General features: G+C 36.5%; 4 protein-coding genes across 4 annotated transcripts; 1 reads left to right on the top strand and 3 right to left on the bottom strand.

Annotated features, from left to right (window-relative positions):
• Positions 1–1,797: 1,797 nt before the first annotated feature.
• Positions 1,798–4,477, bottom strand: LOC121259891 (jacalin-related lectin 3). Its single transcript, XM_041161696.1, is given in 7 exon segments — positions 1,798–2,248; positions 2,400–2,621; positions 2,803–3,114; positions 3,240–3,494; positions 3,613–3,884; positions 3,887–4,055; positions 4,247–4,477. Coding segments are annotated over 7 exon segments (1,770 nt in total). The 3' UTR covers positions 1,798–1,939.
• Positions 4,478–7,006: 2,529 nt separating this feature from the next.
• On the bottom strand, positions 7,007–8,104 carry LOC121260269 (pentatricopeptide repeat-containing protein At5g18475-like). The gene is made up of 2 exons (XM_041162094.1): positions 7,946–8,104; positions 7,007–7,519 (listed from the first exon to the last, which is right to left on the bottom strand). Exons 1-2 carry the CDS (start codon positions 8,102–8,104, stop codon positions 7,007–7,009), a joined length of 672 nt encoding a protein of 223 aa, XP_041018028.1.
• Positions 8,105–13,185: 5,081 nt separating this feature from the next.
• LOC121259890 (beta-galactosidase 5-like) lies at positions 13,186–20,029 on the top strand. Its single transcript, XM_041161695.1, has 19 exons — positions 13,186–13,580; positions 13,678–13,773; positions 13,892–14,004; positions 14,164–14,230; positions 14,379–14,471; positions 14,683–14,826; positions 15,019–15,107; positions 15,195–15,300; positions 15,399–15,486; positions 15,912–16,030; positions 16,140–16,304; positions 16,429–16,607; positions 17,184–17,290; positions 17,466–17,575; positions 17,790–17,900; positions 18,053–18,166; positions 18,599–18,801; positions 18,971–19,307; positions 19,433–20,029. Exons 1-19 carry the CDS (start codon positions 13,404–13,406, stop codon positions 19,577–19,579), a joined length of 2,565 nt encoding a protein of 854 aa, XP_041017629.1. The 5' UTR covers positions 13,186–13,403; the 3' UTR covers positions 19,580–20,029.
• Positions 20,030–21,445: 1,416 nt separating this feature from the next.
• LOC121259894 (thioredoxin H-type 2-like) lies at positions 21,446–22,992 on the bottom strand. The gene is made up of 3 exons (XM_041161699.1): positions 22,646–22,992; positions 22,041–22,163; positions 21,446–21,920 (listed from the first exon to the last, which is right to left on the bottom strand). Exons 1-3 carry the CDS (start codon positions 22,880–22,882, stop codon positions 21,774–21,776), a joined length of 507 nt encoding a protein of 168 aa, XP_041017633.1. The 5' UTR covers positions 22,883–22,992; the 3' UTR covers positions 21,446–21,773.
• Positions 22,993–23,851: the final 859 nt, after the last annotated feature.

The raw sequence follows: 23,851 nt of genomic DNA, 5'->3' as shown, positions 1-23,851 counted from the left end.
TGCATTTAAACATCGCAAGTACTTTAGCCATCATGTCAACCGGCCAGCTTGATTTTTCCTAGTAAGTTTTGTTTTGGCCTATAAAAAGCAGACAGTTATACAGCCATTTGACTTGGCATAATGAACTTTACACGCTTACTTGAAGAAGATCGATCATTCACGTAGATCATCAACAGAAGTCTTGTTTTAAGGGACTTGTAGTCGTTTGATAGGTCCACCGAGAAAGTTTTTAGGTAAAAAACACAACGCAAAACCAAAGAAAAACAAACCACCTTTTCACAGCTTTAAACCCCGAGCAAGACGTACTTACACAGCTGTTTTATTCAGATTCGAATGGAGCTAAAAAGACTCCAAAGATACATTGTCCTTTTCATTTTAAGAAGGCATGCATTCATGATGTCTTCATGAAGCCATATATATAGGCCAAATTCAAATTTAACTGTACTGATTTATATGCCCACAGTACTGCTTCTGGCCTACTTATCTAAAAGACTGTCATCAATTATCCAAAAAACGAAGTTTATATATATATAAAGTATACTGGTTTCCAGTGTGAATCTAGCTATATGTTTTGTTTTTACATGACATTAATCTGAAGATAATTGATGAAGTACCTGTCCCTTTCACGATGGTCGCTCGCATGCTTTCATGATCAGGATACCATTCATGTTGAACAAGCTGCTATATATGTACTGATCTATATAAATTATAACGGACACTCGATGGTAAAGCTAGCATCTTTATCAGAATTTCTCTCTTTTTTCATTTTCCTTTATATTAATCTTTATCAAGAATATTCCTTTTAATAAGGCGCCCTTTTCTTTTTTGTTCTGTACTCTCATTTTAGGATAAACTCTGCCATTTGCTAGCATGCACGCATTGACTTGACCTTACTAATAAAATAAAAAAAACCTTCCTTTCATGCATTACATTACCCATGAGCTAGACTCCATTCAAAGAGAACGGAGGAAAAGACAAATTGTATTTAAAACAAGGGAGGTTGGAAATCGAGTCTTGAAATGATACGCTTTTCCCTCATCACTATGCTTGATTTGATGTGTGATATTGCAAGAAAGCAAGGTAATGGAGTATTGGGCATGCAGCTTGTGTGTAAATGTCTAAGGCTACAGTACTCATAAATTGTCTTGTGCCACATGATCTTGCTGTCTGCCTTCATTCGGCTAAAATATTAGAAAAGATATATATGCAGATCAAGACTATATCCCATAGATGCTAAATTTAATTCATCCACCTTTGAACTTCTTTTTTACCATCCTGACTAGGTTCTTAGCATTATCTATATATAGGCTCAACTACGTACACCCACTTTTTTTAAAAAAAAAAAATCCAAATTGGAGGAAAAAATAATTGAAAACAAAAAGAGAAAGGGAATGCAATTCCTTTCTTATCTTCCATCATATTTATTGATGTGACATATTTTAAATGATTTTACATATTTATAATTTAAATATACAGCCACTTGAAATGTAATGCATTAACAAGTGATTCTGTTAATGACAAAACATGAAGAACAATCTTTCTCAAACTGCTACACGGGCCGATCGAGTTAACAGATACTTGTGGATGTCCTCTGGCCCAAGTCTCATAGTTCAATGCTTTATCAACACACGCCAATGGGTTTTGATCTTGCCCAGCATATATACTTGGGTTTGCCCGCTCACTTCTAATGTTTATGGGCCGAAACGAGACCCGAATATGGCCCAGTAATAGTTGTACCACGGGCATGGACAGAGGCCCAGAATCGTATTGGAATGAATATTCAGGAAATATTACTTGGATCAAACACACAATTTTATTGACCTTGGAGTTGGGAGCACAATACATTAGACATAGACTGATAGAAGCATATATGTATATCAGACATGGTTTAATAATATGTTAGGAATTATTATCATTATGATTAAAAAAGTATTATATTTCAGAACAAAGAATCGATCAACTTGAAAAGAGAAGACTTTCCTGTAGGTTTCTGACTTCCGAGCCAGTGTTGCATATGGACTCCAATGGCATCCAAGTAGGAGCTACTCCTCCCATGGAAACCGACCACCTTGCCTTCTGTCGTGGTTGACGTGAAATATGTCCCTACTTCCTCCCCATACGGACCGTACCTACCTCGACTCGTGTACAATGTCAGTGACCTTACCACTTTAGGCCTCTCCTCTCTACTGATGCAACCATAATACCCTGATACGCAAGTCAGCACTTCATGCGGGTACTCCAATTGCAGCTGCACTCAAAATTACGAAGTTTAATATAGTATTATCAATGGATGCTAAACTCACTTGTTCTGTTTCCTTTTTTTTTTTTCCCAAGAAAAACAGTATTCTTTAGTATCATAAAGATCGAAATTGAATGATCGATCGATAAGAATTAAGTACCCTATGTGTGGAGGTTCCTCCGTTACCCCCATGCTTAATGGACCAAATAGATTGTCCATTTCTGTCATACTCAATTTGAATCGAGCAAATGGCTTCTGATGATCTTGTCAAATATATCTGCTTGATCCCAGAAAAAACTCCATCATCCCATGGTCTTCCTCCATCCCCGCCCCATGGACCTGGTCCACATGGAGCTGGTTCTTTTATAACACCACCAGCAATCTGGACCCAATCGAAGAATAGAAAAAACAAACAATTATAAACCTTTGTGTATATAAACCATGATCTACGAACTGTTTCCTAGCTATATATAAATATATATATATATATATATATATATGCATATTGGCATGCAGAAAATGCTTATAGATTAGACCACCGAAGAATATGAATATCTATCTACCTCTGCAATGGGGGGTTCGTTAGCAGACTTGATTGCATTGGAAGGAGAAGGATTCGAAGGCATTACTTTCCCTTCTATAACATGTACACCCAGTGCATCTATGAATAAACCCTCTCTTCCATGGATTCCGACAATCTTTCCCTCCTTCAGTTTGGTGGTGAAACTGGCTCCTTGTTCTTCTCCATATGGCCCATACTTTGTCTTATTTGTATAGAAAGTGAGGGACTTTATAACATTAGGCCCCATGTACATTATGGGACCATAGAAGCCAACTATATGCGTCAAGATTTCTGATGGATAATCGAAGACTAACTGGAAAAAAGATTAAAAAAAAAAAAAAGTGAGGGAGTTTTGAAGTTCTAAAATAGCCTAGGTACCCCCATATGCACAATAAAATACTACCTAATCAGGGAATAAAGACCAGCTTGATTTAGTACCTTTTCATTTCTATACCCTCCGTTGCCTCCACGTTTGCTTCCCCAAATGGCATCCCCATCCCGATCATACAAAACTCTCATCCATACAATTCCAACAATATTGCGGGACAAATTAATTCGTTTAATGCCCGTATACATTCTATCGTCAAACATAGTCCCACCAGTACCGCCCCACGGCCCATAGGTCACCACGCCATTGCCATCAACTTTGAATGGCACTAATTTCTCAAAACCAGGCATCTGAAATGAATTAAGCTTTAACCTAATAATTAGATCATCTTCTTCTCGTGCAACATATAAAAATTGAGAGGAAAAAAAAAAATTGTAGTTAAAACTTCAAGAGAAAAAGTAAGAGAGGTTGCTTAATGAATACCTTTCCCATGGTTCCAACTCCACTCTTTTCTAGATCACTGACTTGTTTCTTTAGAGGGTTGCCGAATTCATCCTTTGGTCTTACTGCAATAGGATATACGTCAATGCTTTCATCTTCAGTCGTTTGTATTACAGAGTAGCCAGCCTTCTCAGTCCCATTAGCAAGATACTTTGCCAAAGCTTTGGAGGGGTATTGTTTTTCAATCGGTTTCAAATAAGCTCCGATCGCATCAAGATACCAATTACTCTTTCCATGGAACCCAACAATCCTGCCCCAGTCATTGCGAATGAGAAATAGGTTCCTTGTTCGATACCAAATGGTCCATATGTTTTCTTGTTGCTCTCCAAAGTAAGCGATCGAATAAAGACCGGTCCCCAGTCATTTAAGCCACCATAGTGTCCATGTATTGAAGTTAGGAACTCGTCCGGGTAATCAAGCTTGATCTATACAAGTGACAAAGAATAGAAGAACGAATAAGTCAATCAAACACAAAGGAGATGGAGTGACACGTCACTTTCGTGTAAGTTACTTATCAAACGAGTCGTAAAACAGTTTCGTTATTCTTGTTGCAGACATTTTCTAGATTATGTTGGGTTCTGTACCAAGTGATTATGCGAGCAAGGGTATAAATAACCTTGTCTGTTCTGTCGCCTCCATTTCCACCATGCCTTCCTGACCAAATTGAGGTTCCTTTCTCATCGTATTCAATCTGGATGCAATCGATGCCCGCTCCGTGTGTTATTACCAGTTGCCTCACTGTTGAGTAAAATCCATCGTCCCAAGCCAGCCCTTGCAGACCTCCCCACGGCCCAACTGATATGGGTCTCCTAGCTGAAGCATCCCCAAAATTCTGTGGCAACAGCATCCCAACATTTTCTGATTAACCAACATCTTTCCTAAACAGAAAACAAAACAAAATAGTACTATCAATTATCATTCTGTACCATGTTTCAGAAGCGACCAAAGACAGACAGGAAGGCCAAGATGGAGAGAGCAAATGTGACTGCGTTGCATGCTCCGAGTTTGTAAGCAAGATGTGGGAGGAATTTAATAGAGCCGAAAGGGTGTATGTTGAGTGCAGATATATATTCTTAAAAATTGATGTCCAATTACTTCGAAGAACCCAATACGGGGTTCCACTTTGGAGGGAAAACATTGAATAGCAGAGAATTAGATGCCCCATTGAATCCCCACGAAAACAAAAAAGGGCATCATCTTTTGGTAGAAAAACTCCATACGTGTGATGGTCTCAAATATGCTTAAGGACGCTTTTCCTTTACTTTATGTTCATTGCACAATTGTTATTCTTATTCTTCATTGCATCTTCATAGTACAGTAGTCAATTGCAAGAGAAATTAAGGAACGTTTGTGACATCGCTAACACGTAGTACCTAAAGAGACAAAAGGAAGTGTTTGATAAAAGGTCTCAACCAAGGCATTTGTATTTCAACAGCTCTATATTCTTTATAACCCTCCGTGGGAGCCAATAGGTGGCACTCAGAAAACATAAAATCTTATTCTAGAATATTTCATTGTAGTGCAGAATTTGTTAGGACACTGCTGCACCCGAATCTGGTTGTTGAGTAATTCTTCCAAAGGATCTATTTTATAATTGTGTCACTTTTTATCATCATCTCTTTACTTTTTTTAAAAAATAACTCAAAAGTTGATGGTTAGTGCCACTTCATCGTGGGATAAGAATGGAAAGATAGTGTAGAAATTATACAAAAATTATTGGAATATTGCGATAAAATTATTTACTTATATATACACAAATTATTAGGTATAGACACATAATTAAAATTTAGAACCATTTAGATACAGAAATATTCTCAATTCATCTCATCTCATCCCATCATATAACTTTTTCAAATTATTATACAAAATATAATAAAAAATTCAAAATTTTTAAATCTCAAAACAATAATAATATTAAAAAATAATATTCTAATAATATTTTATTCAACTCAGCTAAAACCATCTCATCTCATTACACAAACGAGCCCTTAATATTAATATAAGTAATTTTAATAACATGATACCTTTTTTAAAAAAAAAGTAATTTTTTTTTAATATAAGTAATTTTTTTTTATAATAACATGATACTTTAAAAAAATATTAATTCATTCACACTTTATAAGTATTTAATAACTCTCCCTAAAAAAAATAACTCTCCTTTTTGTTCTAAAAAAAAAGGCTCTTTTTACAGCGTTATCAATGTGGGCCAGACAACTCAAATTTATTACTCTCCGTTAAAAGACCCAGATTTGAATAACCTGGGCCGTTGCCTTGTCCAAGCATTCTGGGCTTTGTATCACACTCTGTTTCCTTTGTTTCAATTGACAATTAGATCCCAAAATTCAATAATAAAGTTATGATAATTGCCTTGGGATCAAACTAGAGTTAGCAAACCAACACTGCTTATATAAAACATCAGTCATTACAAGCTCTCTCTCTTACAATCACATCCATTATTTGCATGCGGCACTCTTCCATCCATATGTGCTCCTCTGGTAGAGAAATAACTAATTTAGCTAAGTTGTGAGCAGCCATATTTGTTTCCTTATAGTTGAATTATACATCAGTTCCTCTTCAGAATAGACAGGCTGGTCTTAGGGGATAAACAGCCTCCAATCACAGCAAAACACGTAAACTATTTCATAAAAAAGTAAAATACACTATTTTCCATCTGATTACACTTATTGCCTTCCACTTTCCCTCAGATTTCACTTTTAAGATTTCACTCGTCGTGCACATTTGCCTCTAAAACCCGTGCAATGAACTTCTCCTCCGTCGCCGTGAGCCATCACTTTTCTCCATCGTAGTTCATTCCAGAGCTGTCGCTGCCGCCAAGCTCAGAGCATCACTTTCCTCCAACCCCCCCCGACACTTGCTCTGTCGCCCCGTATTTTCCTATATCGTCCCCCCTGGTAATTTACTCCATCGTCGTGAGCCATCACTTTCCTCCATCACCGTTCGTTCCAGAAAGAGGATGGGGCTGCATGATCTCTCATGAGATCCTAGGAAGCCTGTGATTGGGATAGTGGAAAGGAAACACAAAAACTGCAAGCTTCTCTCATTACTTAAATAGCTTGTTTTTTACAAGTATCTCATTGCTTACACAACTATTTAGAATTTCAGAAAACCTACCACCCCCATGGTACATGATAATTTCTAATCTATCATTGATTCAATTGGGTCAAAATCAAGGATATATTGTTCTTGTTTTGCTTCGAAAACCCATGTATTTAGTTGACAATATAGATGTGGAATCAAAGCTCTTTAACAGTCAATTCATCGAGCAGTTCAAATGTAGATAACAACTTTCTTTCTTTGCAAAACAATTCCAACACATGAGCCCACGAGTTTGGCTCTGGTTTAAAACCCATCTCCATCAATTCAACACAATCCTGTAACTAGCTTTATTTAGATAAACACCATTGCAGGGAAGTTTCTCAAACCAATCTTCTCTGCACAGCCCTCCAAGTATCACATTGAAGGTCACGGTATCAGCTTTGCATTCTTTTTCTTTCATCTCTTTGAGAAACTCCGTAGCTTCATCGATTTTTCCAGCCCTACAGAAGCAATTAATTAAAGTCGAGTAGCTAATTGTATCCGGTTTCAAACGGAAGCTCTTCTTCTCATCAAAAACTTCTTTGGCCTCTAACAGTTTTTTGTCCTTACAAAATCCATTCACCAGGGTTGAGTAATTGAATACATGAGGAGTGCATCCATTTTTCCTCATAAATTCCATCATCTTCCTAACACAATAAACTTTTCCTACACGGTAGAACCCATTGATCAAAACATTGTAAGTTAGGGCATCAAGTAAGACCTGCTCCTTTGAGACCATTTCCTCGAACAGATCAACTGCTTCTTTGAGTCTTCCATTTTCACATAGGCCATACTTGCAAAATATGGGGGTTGTGAAATAGTCCGTCAATTGGGGGTCGTGAAATCAGTCCGCTGCGGCTTGGCATTCGTTGGATAAGCTCAGGGTGGAAGACGAAGGAAACCAAACGAAGGCGAGTGGGTCTGCTGTGAAGGAAATCGCTGGGTAGATAGGACTGAGGGGAAGAAGACGAATGGGTTTGCTGTGAAGGAAATGGCTCTCGTCAATTTCGAAGAAGAAGAGGATTTTGCTTTTTGAGCTTTTGATTCTCTATTGGGTGGGTGCAGGATAGGTAAATTGGATGCCTTACGTGGAGAGTTATTATTGGGGAACTATTATGTTGGGGTGAACAGACCAATCGGCTTGAAGGTTAACTCATGATACATTCCATCACAATCCGATTTTCATCATACACTTGATATCATGGATCAGAGGACTTACTGTTGTCCAACTCTCTTGATGTGCATTAGTTGCCTCCACAATCTCTTGGCCGCCCCCTTCAAATATGACCTTTGAGAAGCCTAGATCAACACATAAATTCATTGCTCTTCTTAGTGCTCTTGCCTCTACAGTTGCAGGTTTCCTCCATATCCTTAACATCGCATCCACTACAGTATCATTGTGATCTTGATCAGGTTGTTAGGTAGATTGATAGTCTTCCAAACTCTTTATAGCTTTCTGAAGTATTATCTCTGATCGATCAAACTTGTTATAAAAAACGAAAGCATTCCTCCTAGTTTATATATTTCTCATAATAATGACGACATATTCGATACGTCTTGACTTCAGATTTTCACTCAAATTTTACCACAGTTCCTAGACATCAGAAACTGTATTAAAACATTTTTTGAGTGGGTTGTTTTTCTCTCCCCAGACATCACTAGCAGCAGGGCAAAACATTTACATTTTTAGTTGTATCCAAGTCCTGTCTACGATTTCAAAAATAGATATTTTATATATTATTTAGAGTAAATAAATGACCAAAACATATTGTTTTACAAATAAAAACGTTCAAAAATAATAATTTACTACTACATTCATATATCTTGACAAAAACTTTCAAAATATTTGTATAGTTTTATGTGGTCGTTTTAGAATACGACTTGAGTTTCACTAACTTAAAATTTGAGATCGAAACGACATAAAGACAGTAATTTAGGCCAATAAATTTTATTTAAGAGTCTTGTTAGGTACAAGCAGTTTGGTACATCAAATTACATATTGACACTGATATGGTTTTTTTTTTAAATAAAAATAAAAGAATAAAAGTTTTAAGGGAAGAAGAATGTCATATATCTCACAAAAATTATTTTTGTCTCAATTCGCATCGTTTCATTAAATGAATGCCTTATATGTCAACATTGGTGTGCAGTTTGGTGCGCGAACTCACTTGCAAGAAGACTTTCCCTTTATTTAACTTATTTATTTAAAGAAAACTAAAATAGTTTAAGAGTTTGATCTTGGGCATCCATCTCTTTTTTCTTTTTCTTTTTCAAAATAAAATATATCTTCTTGCCTAAAGTATGTAAATTGAAATTATTTTTAATGAAATTGCACAATAGCATTGATTGGTTGTAAAATAAATTATAAAACAATTATAGGTATATTATTATTCATTATAATATGATCATTAGCCCGCATTTTGTATTTCTCATAATTTAGATGATTTTTTATTTTATTTTAATCAAATTAGCTAATGATCCTATTGCGATTTGGAATTTTGGGGCACTGCGGCTATCGTCCCTCAGTCAATGGTGATTTGCAATTAGATGTTGAAAAGAAAAGGCAACAAACTTGGATAGTAATGGGTCCACACCACATGAGCCTTAAGAGACTTATCATAAACACCAATCACGATTCACAACTGGTAGGGTATCCCAGGTTGCTGCACCGTTCGTTACACGTGATCCAACGGCGTGTGATATTTTGGGATTTGGCCATCTCGATGGGGTACACGTGAAATGTGTCGACTCCGTCTCTCGGACAACCGAAACGGCTCCCACCGACGTAAACGGAACGGAGATCTAGGGGTGCTAAATTAAATAGATGCGATGCACTGACACTAGCGAGAAACAAACGGCGCATCAACGGTGTCCCCACCGCCCTTGTCTTCTTGTTAACGCTAAAATATTAGAAACCAAATTAAGATTAGACGAAGAGAGGACCCATTTAACACTAATTACAAATAAAAGTCGACAACATTATAATTGAGGTTCCTTCTAAGCGAGGGCTTCCTATGAAAATGCATGTGTGATCATGGGCCCATGTCAAAGGGATCCATCCTCTACAATTTTCAAAATAGGGATTAATTTGTTCAATGATACTTATTATGTATAGGGTGACTCATACAAGTTTTATATGATTTTAAAGATTAAGAGCTTAATCATTGATTTGAATCAGTAACTTTAGGTAAGGGTATATTTGGATGTTGAAGTGAGTTGAGTTGAGTTGAGTTGTGATGATAAAATATTGTTAGAATATTATTTTTTAATATTATTATTATTTTAAAATTTAAAAAAATTGAATTGTTTATTATATTTTATATTGGAATTTGAAAAAGTTGTAATAATTAGTTGAGATGAGTTTGGTAACCAAACTTATTTAGATAAAACAAGATAAAATATTTTGTTAAAAGTTAAATAAAATATTATTATAATATAATTTTTTAATATAATTTTTATTTTGATATTTAAGAAAGTTAAATTATTTATTATATTTTGTATAAAAATTTTAAAAAATTATAATAATTATGTAAAATAAGATAAAATAATTTAATTTTATACAATCTTTAAGAATACAAAAGGAGCCATTGCAATGGAAGGTGGAAACTAACAAACCGTCCATATTTAAAGTTGGAAGGTACAATAAATAGCCTTTGTGGGTGGGGGAGTTGGGCCCGAGTTGGTTTAGGATACGAGCGACTCGAATCATAGATACAGAAACAAAAATTAGGTGAATTATTAATACAAAAAGAAAGTTAGGATTTGAAAAATCCCCTCCTCACAACGCGTTTATGCTTCTATTTCTTTAAGCAGGACGATAGTCTGCATAATTCAGAGTTGCCACCGACGCTTCCTTCTACAGGAGAAGTCAAATTCATCTCAACTCATTTTAACTTATCATTATAATTTTTTTAAATTTTGACATAAAATATAATAAGTAATTTAATTTTTTTAAATTTTAAAATAATAATAATATTAAAAAATAATATTCTAATAATATTTTATTATCTGAATTCAACTCAATTAAACATCTAACTGCAGACTTAGATTCATTGTTTGAAAAGTGATGCGGATTTCATGTTCAAGCTATACATCATCAGAAACATCCATAAAAAACGAGTTTAATTAAAGAGAGATGCATGTGACACGTGTCTTGCAACATTTAGCATTATTTGAGAAATTCATACCAGTAATAATAATAAAAAAATACTAAACATATTTATAAAAAACTTATTTTACTACATATCAGTTATTATTGATATATTGAAAATTATAAAATTTAAAATCTAAATTTAAAATTGTTTTAAAAAATTAATAAACTGAATTTTGTAAATAAAAATATAATTAAAATTGTAAATAATGAGCACGTTCCTTTCATTTGATCTAGACTGAAAACATGAGCGTGGCTGAACATGCCAATAAATACCAAAGAGTTTTTCTTTCTGGGTTATATTTTCTAGGCAATCAAATTTCTACCTATTAGGCATTGGCAACCCTTTAGGACCATAGTGCCCTAGCATAGGGTACAGTACGTCTTGAATGAGAGAGAATGAATGACGCATGCTAAAGGGCAAAAAAGAAAAATAAAAACGGAAGTACACAAAGAATCCCAGGCTTGCTCAACGAGAAGTACTAGACCGCGGTCGAAGAAACCACGTTCCACGGAATCCGAGCAATGGCCCGCTGTCTTGGGGTTCGGCTCTTTAACCGAAGTGGCTCTGCCCGCCTGCCTTTTCAAATAATTTTTGGAGATCTAATATATCGTGATAAAATCAATATCAATCAATGTTTTTGTTTGGTTTTGTTTTTTGTTTTTTTTAATAAAATATATTAATAAAAATAATATTATATAAAATCATAAAATAAGTAAATACTATACAATTATTTTAAAAAATAATAAAATCTATTATTAAAAAATTAATTTTTTTAATATAAATATCGTATTTATTTATTTTTTTAAAAATAATTATACAGTACTCACACACTCACGATTATAAACAGAGCAATGTTACGAACAGTCTCTATTTAGAGATTGTATTACAAGCATAGTTAATTTTGTCTTTAAATTTTTTTAAAATTACAATAATATCTTTATCAAAATGATACTTTTTTTCTATTTGATGAAAGGCTTGCACATGCAGTCTCTATTTAGAGACTGCAAATAAAATTTCTCTTATATTATTTCGCTATTAATAATGGTGCATGTGGCAGCTTGGTTGGAGCATTGGTAATGATCTTTCATTTTAATTAATGATCTACATGTGGATGCTCATTAATATGGGTACCTTATAAACTTTTTTACACCCATACCCCTCAAAATAGAACAATAATACTTTACAAGAAAAACTAAAAATAATCTAGTGTATATAACACAATGACATAATTTGATTGAGAAACAAATAATTTAAAATTTGAATCTTATCAATCAAATCTTATTATTTAAATAATATAGAAAAATAACTCTACCTTGCCATTTAAGATTTATGGATTTTTTTAATGTAGGGAATGTGCATTCTGCCTGTAGAGTGATTGCAAGATTCACCTCCAGGGCAAATATAACATGCAATGATTAATCTCTCGGCTTGTACAGTGGAAAAAAGCGAAAAATATCTAATAATCCTATCTAATAAACATATCATAGAATAAGTCGTTGGAAATATTATGATGATCTTCAAAGAAAGTAAAACAATCATCCAAAGTAAAGTGCGGGGGTCATGGGGGAGTCCCATGCCAAAAAGATAAAAAAGAAGAAGGGTAACATGGTGACCTACCATTTCAACATGTCGTTCATTGAGAGGGAATGTATGAACAATGTAAGATGATATAGAAAGGCATGGAAGACATATCACATGGTGGCATGGTACTGACCCAGTGCCTATAGGCTACTGGACAAGGCTTGAGACATCTATGCTCACAAGACAACGTTTTGTCATCCACAAATAACAAATAACAAAATGGGAGTATGGTTGGTGACAGGAAAGGAGGGGTCACAGATGCAAACAAGGCAAAGGAGTATAATATAAATGGGTTTCCAGGTTAGGTCTGGCAATGGAAAGTTTAGATTATTAGTAGACGCTGCTATCTTCTGACTTCTGAGTTTAGATTAATCCCTTATTACCTAATACTCCAACCACTGAGATCTGAGGACCCAAATTTATGAATGCTGTTAATGAAGTGAAGTCACTTCTTGTTATGCCGACACATACAAAAATACAAGTTGATCTAATTTGTAGTCTACAGAAAAGATGCATTATTTAAGTTAACTGGGTTCACTGATGAATCATACCTTAACAGTATACATCTTTCAATTGGTATTCAGGAACTTTATGACAGCCTAAAAAACGTAAACTGTCATCAACTATGTAATTGTTATTTTCCCTTTTTGTTTTTGGCAGATAACAACAGTAAAATAAAATTTCAATTTGTGCCAGCTTTTTTTGGTTTTAAAAAATTAAAATATTATTTGGGGTGTTTAATTCAAAAGCGCACTTGTTCAGTTGTTCTGAGCTGACAAGCTTGAGACTACAATATATAAGATGGTACGTAGCAGAGAAGCAGTGTGCCGAAGAGTAGCAGTAGAAGATCAGAAGCCCAGAACTTGTCTCTTACAGACTTTCGCCACTCAGAGCTTTTTCAAGATTACCTCCACATAGTTGGAGAGAGAGGGAGAGAGAGACATGGAAACTCGCTCAGTTTCCATTTCCAAGCTTCTAGTGTTGCTCTTCACGACCTTGGTTGTTGGTTCTGAGCTGATCCAGTGCAGTATCACCTACGATAAGAAGGCTATCATCATCAATGGCCAAAGGAGAATCCTCATCTCCGGCTCCATTCACTATCCCAGAAGCACACCTGAAGTATGTCTCGGTTTTTATTTCACGTTTGATGATCTTCTTAAAAAAGCTGATTTAATTGCGAGACTTTGATGTTTTTGTGAAATGGGTGTTGGTGTAGATGTGGGAGGACCTTATTATGAAGGCCAAAGATGGAGGCTTGGATGTCATAGACACATATGTGTTTTGGAATGGTCATGAACCTTCACCTGGAAATGTATTATTCTCTATCTGCAGCATCTTTTACTTCTTCTTTGTTTTAGTCTTTTTGCTTATTTTTACACTTATTTTTTAGTTCTAAGCTTATTTTGCCCTTTTTGAAACTTGGTTTTTAGTATAATTTTGAAGGGAGGTACGATTTGGTACGGTTCATTAAGACAGTTCAGAAAGTAGGACTCTATGCTCATCTCCGCATTGGACCGTATATCTGTGCAGAGTGGAACTTTGGGTACATATTAACTTGCACACTTTTTTTATTTTCAGATCTCCATTTCTTATGTCTCATTGTGGCAGAATAGATGCCCGATGATACGGGTTGTTGTTATTATTTGTAATATTAGTTTGTCTGGAGGGCTTGATTTTGATTGTCATTCTCTCCGTGGTGCAGTGGATTCCCTGTTTGGCTGAAGTATGTTCCTGGAATCAGCTTCAGAACAGATAATGAGCCTTTCAAGGTTTTCCTTCCTCTAATTTCTTCTTGTTTCCTGAAATCTTGGGGTGTAATGTGATCAATCAAATTGAAGGGAAAAAAGGACGAAAGTAGCAATTATGATGCAGATGTTGGTTTAATATCTGAAAATCTGTCAATGTTTTCTCATGAAGATGGCAATGGAAGGCTTCACCCAGAAGATTGTCCAGATGATGAAGAACGAGAGGCTATTTGCATCACAAGGAGGCCCCATCATCCTTTCTCAGGTATCCTTACTGGATATAGGTCCTTGTAAAGTTTTGGGTACCGTAAATTCTTTTTTCCTGAATCTTAAGATATGTACGAGTAGTAACTTGGGGTTGTGAAGAAGTACGGAAAGAAATGGCGAAAGAGTGGGTTGTGCACTTATAAACCATGACGGTGGATGGTACTTATATGAACTGACTGGCAGTATAATTCTTTTCCTGGTTTGCTTAGATTGAAAATGAGTATGGACCGGAGAGTAAGGCTTTCGGAGGTGCTGGGCATGCGTACATAAATTGGGCGGCCAAAATGGCTGTTGGATTGAATACAGGAGTCCCATGGGTGATGTGCAAGGAAGACGATGCTCCAGACCCCATGGTCAGCTCTCTCATTCTCCTTACATAATGTGATGCCTCGGTTTCCCATTATTACTTTAATACCTGGCTGTAGTCGTAGGTTTACATTGGCCCTCTCTCCTTAAAAACGCTTAGTGGGTGGTTCGTGTTTAACAGTTTTCTTTTAGTTTCATTTGAAATTTGTTGAGTTTTGTCTCTCCATTTTTTACCACAGATAAACGCATGCAATGGTTTTTACTGTGATGCTTTCTCTCCCAACAAACCCTACAAGCCTACCTTGTGGACTGAGGCTTGGAGTGGCTGGTAAATGAGTACTTCACCACTACCTTTAGAAATGACTTAATGAATGCATACTCTTCTGATTGGCTACCCCTCCCCCCAAATGGTTAGGTTCACAGAGTTCGGAGGCACATTTCACCAGAGACCAGTTCAAGATTTGGCATTTGCAGTTGCTCGTTTCATACAAAAGGGTGGCTCATATGTTAACTACTACATGGTTTGATATCTTGGATGATTCAGTTCTTTGTTTTAAAAGGACTCATTTTGCCTGTCATTGAATTTAGATCCTAGTGTATGACTTCTTACTTCTGTCAGTATCATGGAGGAACCAACTTCGGACGCACTGCTGGTGGCCCATTCGTTACAACAAGTTATGATTATGATGCTCCAATTGATGAATATGGTGAGAAAGCTAATCTCATATCTTCATGACTATTTCTCAAGATTAGATGCTCTCTAAATGTGCACAGCATTTCGGCATTACTAACCAGATACTTTTAGTTATGATTCATGGATACATGAATTATTCAGAATTTTTTAAGTAATTTGTAAAGTTCCAGAACCACAACAAATGGAGTAATTCATTTGATATTTCCCCTAATACGCAAATGGTACCCTGAACTCAAATTCATTATAGCATTGTAATATTGGTTCAATGACTTCTGAATTTCCCCCCCTCATGCATCCAAAACATCAGTAATTCCTGTTTCTATCTTACTTTGAGTCCAATACTTCTTGGATCCTGATTTCTCCATATGAATAGCATTTTGGTAATTAGTTTATATTTTGAACTCTTAATCACAAATAACGACTTCACACTGTATTTAGGTTTGATCAGGCAACCTAAACATGGTCATCTGAAGGAACTTCATAAAGCTATTAAGCTATGTGAACATGCTTTAGTTTTTTCAGATCCCGTTGTTACTTCATTAGGAACCTATCAGCAGGTCAGCCTTTTCTTTTATGGATCATTACTTTGTTCTGTTAGTTGGGAAACTTGTATCAAGACTAAACTTGCCAATGGAATTGCCTAACTGGATCATGGCCATCTCCCAGGCACATGTATTCTCTTCAGGGCGAAGACGGTGTGCAGCTTTTCTTGCAAACTATCATTCAAATTCTGCTGCTAGGGTGACATTCAATAACATGCACTACAATTTGCCTCCTTGGTCAATTAGCATCCTTCCAGACTGCAGAAATGTGGTATTTAATACTGCAAGGGTAAGTGAAGTTCTAGCTTTCATTGTAGTCCATGTCAAAAAGAAAAAGCAACTAGTGGTTGAGTAGCTCATTTTGTGGATTATTCTTTTGGACCACGGGCTAACACAATTATGTCCTCAAAAAGGTTGGAGTTCAAACTTCACAGATGCAAATGTTGCCGGTTGATTCCCAATTGTTCTCGTGGGAGGCTTATGATGAAGATATTTTGTCTGTAGAAGACCATTCAACAATGACAGCTGTTGGACTGTTGGAGCAAATAAATGTTACCAGAGATGCTAGTGACTATCTATGGTACATAACCAGGTGAGCTGCTAGATTTATGTGATTGTTGAATATCTTTCTGCTAATTTCTTGCCGATTAGCAGCCTATGGATCTCATGAAACTAAACTTCTTGTTGCACATGTCGCCACCTCTTTCTTCAATCTTCTAAAACCTAAATTTTTATGACTCATTTTGAAAATCACAAACATTCATTCCAATGTTTATGCAAAAGAGGTATGATCTGAAAGGATTTGATTATCATATTTCAGAGAAGAAATCGCTGTATCCGCCTAGTTGAACAATGTATATATTTACTCTTCATTAGTATAGATTGGTAGTGCAACTTAATGAATATGGAATTGGCTGAGAAGTCAAGAGCAAGAGTGAGGGAGAGATGTGAAATGGAAGATGTGTCAAGCAGTGTGGGGCTTGAGGAAACTGGGTTTATGTCAGATCCTTCTGGCCTACTAACAATATAGTCTGTTTATTCTTATAGACTGGACAGAGATATATCTAGAGTGCACATTTCCTCACCCATTATACATTCTATTCTGTGTTTTTGTCTTCATTAATATTCAGATATTTCTTTTGAATTTTGAGTTTTGTTTTCATTTCAGTGTTAACATTCATCCATCGGAATCATTTCTGCGAGGACAAAAGCCCACTCTTAGTGTGCAATCAACTGGCCATGCCGTTCATATCTTCATCAATGGGCAATATTCAGGTATGCTGAATTTAACTTTCACTAGTAATTGAGTACAATCCTGGCCTAAAAAGAGGAGGAAACAAAAAAAGAGATTCAAAATTTGCCTTCTGCTATTGGGTTAGTACTTCTTGTATCCCTAGATTCTCATACCCAAAATTGAAGTTCAATAATTTTGTCATATTTATTCCTATAGGATCAGCCTTTGGGACCAGGGAACAGAGGCAATTCACATTTACTGGACCAGTCAACCTGCATGCAGGAAGAAATAGAATTGCACTACTCAGCATAGCTGTGGGATTACCGGTTAGTGCCCTAGCATGACTCTTTCTGAATGCAGGTCTGGTAGTTTAATCATTTTTTAGAGTGCAATTTAACTGGCCAGTTCTCCTACTGCTGGGGTCAATTAAGCATGGTGGCAGCAGAAGCTGAGCCAGAGTTGACTTAACTGAGTCACTGAACGTTCAAGTCATTGAATTATATCTGGGACTGACTGGTGAATTTTTCTGTGTTGCTGAAGAACATTGGGTTGCATTATGAGATGTGGCAAACAGGAATCCTTGGTCCAGTTTTTCTTTATGGTCTTGATGAAGGAAAAAAAGACTTGTCGTTGCAAAAATGGTCCTATCAGGTCAGAAAAAGGATATATATGCAAACAAAAATATGATAATCTTATTTATGTATGTTTCATCATGTACTTATCACACACAAAAAAAATTTATGTTTCATCATGTGTTATATAGATCCCAGAAGTTTTAGTCTCACAGTCTTCTCTGCACACAGGTTGGTCTGAAAGGAGAGGCAATGAATTTGGTCTCTCCTGATAGAGTCTCATCTGTTGATTGGATCCGTGGATCACTAGCTATCCAAAGCCAGCGTCCGTTGAAGTGGTATAAGGTAAGGAAGATTAGAGAAGGGGTATAAAAAGGAGCAAGTCTGATTAATGTCAAAGACTTGAGAGGCTAACTACATGTTTGGGTGATGAGATGAGATAAAAATTTTGTAAATAGTAGTAAAATGATTTGAGTTAAGATGTTTTCTTGGGTTTTGAAAAAAGAGAGAGAAAAAATTGAATAAAAATATTATAAAGTTAAAATATTGTTTGAATATAATTTTTTAGTATAATTTTATTTTGAAATTTGAAAAAATTGTATTGTTTTTAGTGTTTTGTTTAGAAGCTTGAGAAAATTGTAATGATTAAATGAAAAAGTTGAAGATTTGAAATTAAAAAGTGTTCTGTGTTTATGTGATGTTTGAGAATGAAATTATGTTGAGATCATCTCATCTAAGTGTCCAAACATGGCCTAAATATTTATTTTTGACTGGCAGGCTTATTTCAATGCACCTAAAGGATATGAGCCATTGGCTTTAGACATGAGGAGTATGGGGAAGGGCCAAGTGTGGATCAATGGACAGAGCATAGGAAGATATTGGATGGCCTATGCAAAGGGTGATTGCGGTACTTGCAGCTACACTGGGACATTCAGGCCCACAAAGTGTCAACTTGGTTGTGGGCAACCGACTCAAAGATGGTATTAGAATTCAATTCGCTCAAAGCCAAAAAAAAAAATAATAATAATAATAACTTTTAGCATAGAGCAATGAAATCTTTAGATATGCCCTCAATTGAGGGAAAAGGCTGGCTGAGCTTGATTTATTGAACATTTCCACTTGGTTTATATTACACGATTTATTCTTCAGGTATCATGTTCCAAGGTCCTGGTTAAAGCCAACCAGAAATTTGTTGATAGTTTTTGAGGAACTTGGCGGGGATGCATCAAAGATTTCTCTTGTGCGGAGATCAGTGACAAGTGTTTGTGCTGATTCATATGAGCACCACCCAACGATTGATAACTATAGTGTTGAGGGCCATGGTGAATCAAATATGATGCATCAGGCCAAAGTTCACTTGCAGTGTGCAACAGGGCAGTCCATATCAACTATTAAGTTTGCAAGCTTTGGCACTCCTTCTGGAACTTGTGGAAGTTTCCAAAAGGGAACTTGTCATGCACCAAACTCTCTTGAAGTTTTAGAGAAGGCATTTCCCTAACTGCAATAATATTTTTTGGTCATAGATGTGATTTAGTTGTGGTTCTACATTTACAGATTTCATCAATTAATACCATCATATTAACATTTCTTTATGTTTGATATATTTTACAGAAATGCATAGGGCAGGAGAGTTGCATGGTTACCATATCCGATACTAACTTTGGGGCAGATCCATGCCCTGATGTGTTGAAGCGATTATCAGTCGAAGCTAATTGTTCTTCAGTGAGTACAACCACTGAAATCAATTCAAGGAGATGAGAAGACTGCAAAAGCAGGTAATACTTCCTGATGCAATTACATTATCTGCATATGATGGCAAGCTACTAAGTGAGTGGTGAAGAAAAAGAAGTGATGGGTACAAGGTCGTCAGTGTTTGGAACTTATAGCCAAGGGTATCTCATCTCGGCAATTAGCAGTTTTTTCCCCCTTTCTGGAAAATATGCTTATGCAAGTCAATTGTGGCGGATAAGCAACTGCTTCGGTTTAAAGGTTCAACGAAGTGTTGTGCCCTACTAGTGATTTGGTGCAATGCTAAGATCGCTAAGCTACATATAGTTTATGATTCTTTGGCAATATAAAGATATGGACTGGTAGAAGAAAGTAGTTAAGCAACAACTCCTTATGAGTGACATGAATATGCTTGAAGAGTGATTATTTGTAAAGACGAGTGCTTCTACTAAATTAAAGCTACATTCTAAATTACTGTCATTGCTGTTGCTTCTGCTCCTCCTTCTGTTTATTGTGTAATATGTGATGCTACGCTGTCCGTGATTAAGATTCATAGTGCTATAAGAATCCATAAACTGGTGAGCACTTTCTTCATATTAACAAAGCGTCCTCTTCTCTGCTCCTTTACTCAATGGAAATGGATGAAATCGCCCTCCACAGAAACTCCTCTACCACCACCCCATGCCCAACATGATTGCTATAACTAATGTGTGCTAACATACCTGGAACAGAATCTGTAAGCGGCTCAGGGCAGGATAGACTAAAAAGCAACTTCTGGATGATGAATTTTGTTTTGGTTGGCCTGTGCATACTTCCTTTACATCTTTACGGTTCCAATTATCAACATCATAGTCAACATCCTCATAACCTCCAGATCAACATAGGTTTGTTCAGGTTTAATTGTGCCACGACAAGTATATTTTCTCATTCGCTTCAAGTTAAACATATGTGAAACATATGTGAACAGTAGCAGAGTCTTAAATCCGCCCGTTATCAGCTTCAAGCCTCCAATACAGGCAGATCCTGCCGGTTGTAAATTTGCAATTCTCCTACATTGAAAATAGACGTGCAACGCTGAAATAATGACCTCAAGGATGCAACCAGCTTGGGATGCGATCACTTTGTTAAAGGGATTGTGACTGATCAAAGAAGGTCCCTTTCATTATTCACTGGCACCCAGAGGTATACAGCGGTGGCGGAAGTCTTAAATGTCGTGTCAACTCCATCTTTGCATTTGATGAAAGCTCATTGCATGGGCCATTGAGAGTACCCTCCTTTTTCAAAAGGAAGGTCGTCTGCGGGAGATTTGGGACTTTTGCTGCCTATTGCCTTGCTTGCTTATATTAGAATTTCCGCTGTCCTTCAACACAGATTGGTACACACACACACACACACACGAGAGGTTCTGTAAACAGAAATAAGGATTTGGGCAATCAGGGTTATTAACTTCCCATTCCTGAGAAATAAGCAATTGTGTCATTTTTGCCATGCCAGAGAGCCCAAGAGGCGATCGCATTTTCCGGCCAGCTAGGGGCAAATGAGATATAAGGACACGTCAAGATTAACATTATATAGATAGATGGAGATCATGGAAGCACGGCTTCTTTTTTATGATGAGAAATTTTAGCAATCATGCAAATGCAATATGGATTTCATCCAGTCAAACCCGACCTGAGGAATCATCAGTTTTTTATTGATAGAAGTCTCTAAAAATTATTTGCATCAACAGTTCGAACTTGGACTTGAGGGGGAACATACCCCTAAAGACACAAGTTCTCATTCTCAATGGAGCACGGCTTCTTAGCCAGGGATTGCCAAAAGAGCTCTAAAAAATTTAGTTAGCTAATATTGATTAATCCTATAATTTGATTCCAATACTAATGAACAATGCACTTATTGGCACTTAATCAATCCAATTCTTTTATTGCATCTCAAAATCAGGTCAGCTACTCACAGATTAAACCATGACCACCAATCTGATTCCTCGTTTCATGGCTCCAGTATGAGCGACGACAACAAGAACAACAACATAAACTTAGTACCATAAGCATTTTAGACAACAGAACATCAATTAAAGCGATGTGTAGCTCTGCATACATGCACACATAAGCTAGCCACACCCTTTAGATATCTTCTGAAAGATCCATAACCACACCCAGCGCAAACTAGAAAAGAACACAAAAAAAAAGGATTTATGAGTTTCCAATATCCTCCATGTTACACATCAAGCAGCAGCAGTGGGTGTGGCATGCTTTGCTATAGTCAGCTGCAACTCGTCTTTCTTTGCACCCACAACCGTGTCCACCACTTTGCCTTCTTTAAGGAACACAAAGGTCGGCATCGCCTGCACTTCATACTCCTCAGCTACAGTCTGCAGACAACAATCACTATTAATTTTATTTTCCCACTCCTGAGAAAGTAGAAACGCTGAATTTATCCAAATAACTTTAATTTAGACTTTTGAGAAGGGGATGGGTTTATGTTCTGTTACCGTTAATTCATCCACATCAACTTTCAGGAATGTGACCTCGGGCATCTTCTTTGCAATCTCTCCTAGAATTGGGGCAATGGTACGGCATGGCCCGCACCATGAAGCCGTGAAATCCACCACCACCTGTCAAGCAGCTTTCTTCGTTATGGCATCAAGAATTTCAAAGATATCTCATTAAAGGGGACAGGAAGAACACGTGCAAGAACAACGAAATGAAAACTAAACAGTCTCGCACAACGTTTAATCACATTTGGACCTTTTCAAGGAGAAGTTTTTACCAAACGAAGCTTCTAAAATTGTATTGCTTCACCAAGATCTAAATTTCACCAGCCAACAGAAAAACCCCGTCATGTCATATGTGAATACCCTAGCGAAGTGAAATCAATTCAGTGGCTCTATCTTTTCCTCGCAACTCTTAAACAAAGCTGCATATGCTTTTCTAAACAAGAACCAAATCGAACCCAACAACACCATTTTATTCAAATCACGAAATAATCACTCCTAACCCTTGAAAGCCCTAAATTTTATGAGAAACACAAAAAAGAAAAAATAATTTTTTTTTTTTTTTTTGGGGGGGGGGGGGGGGGGTGTGTTGGTTAAAATACCAGTTTCTTGGACTCGTTTCCATTCTGCATGTGCAATTTCCAAGCATCAACGGTGTGGCAGCTAGTCACTTGGCCCTCTTCCGCCATTTTCTCTCTGATCACCTGCTTCGTTCGGTACTTTTTCAACTTGCAAATCTCGACAAATTTGATATAGCGATGAATGTTAAGGTAGCCAGTAAGCGGGTATATATAGACCCAAAGACCTGAACGAATTGTGAATTTACCATAAAAGGTCATCTATTTGAAGCCGAATTACCCACGTGCCATTATTCTGAATCTGCCGTAAACGACAACGCCGCGTATCGATTCTGTGACGCATTTGCGTGTGTCAATCCGGTCCACCAACGGAACTGTGGCGGTGCCTTTGGTTGTTTGGTCCGGCAGTGTCTTCTTTTCCCATTATAACAAATACAATATACACAAAATTAGAAATAAAAAGATGGAAGAATCAAAACTTTGATCAGGTCTATGTTTCTCGACCGTGCGTTTTGTTTGCTACATCGTTTTCAAGTTTCCATCGTGCATGAATAAATGGCTTCGTCTCGGAATCCGAATTATCAGTATTGTTTGGATTTAAGCATTTTTCGTGTATTAATATGTTAGCATTCTCGTCCTGTATCATGTCATTAAATTTAAAATTTATATAAATAATTTTAATTATATAATATATTGTAAACAAATGATATTATATTCTTGTGGTCATTAGCTTTTCGTTATTTGGGATAATAGAAATATTATTATTTATTTAGACGGAAAATTATAAAATAAATACTGTTTGTTGAAAAAATGGCCATTATACAAAGAAAAAAAAAACCAATTATGGTCTTAATACGTAACAGAACGGTTCCCAGTTCGAGCTTATGTGGCTTTCAACCTCCCATCCCAGGTGGGCATATTGGACACGTCATTGATTGGGCCTACCATACCAAACGTGGCCCTCTGTTGTAACATGGGCTTCGGAGCCCATGATTGATGATTCTTACTACATGGACTTTAGAGAATTTGCAAATTTATATTACGAGTAGGAAAAGCACGTGCCACATAATCTCCATGAACCCCACGTGGGAAATCCAAAACCACATCCCTAATATCCCCCCAATTCGTCGTCTTCATCTCTCTATATTATCCGCACCCTCTCTCCCTCCTCTGAAAACCACCAGATTCACCTCTAATTAGCAACCAAAAAATAAAAATCCAAAAAATATA

This window comes from Juglans microcarpa x Juglans regia, chromosome 4D (assembly GCF_004785595.1).
Source record: "Juglans microcarpa x Juglans regia isolate MS1-56 chromosome 4D, Jm3101_v1.0, whole genome shotgun sequence".
NCBI lineage: Eukaryota > Viridiplantae > Streptophyta > Magnoliopsida > Fagales > Juglandaceae > Juglans > Juglans microcarpa x Juglans regia.
The sequence above is the reverse complement of the archived record's forward strand: the minus strand, read 5'-3'. Positions and strand labels throughout refer to the sequence as shown.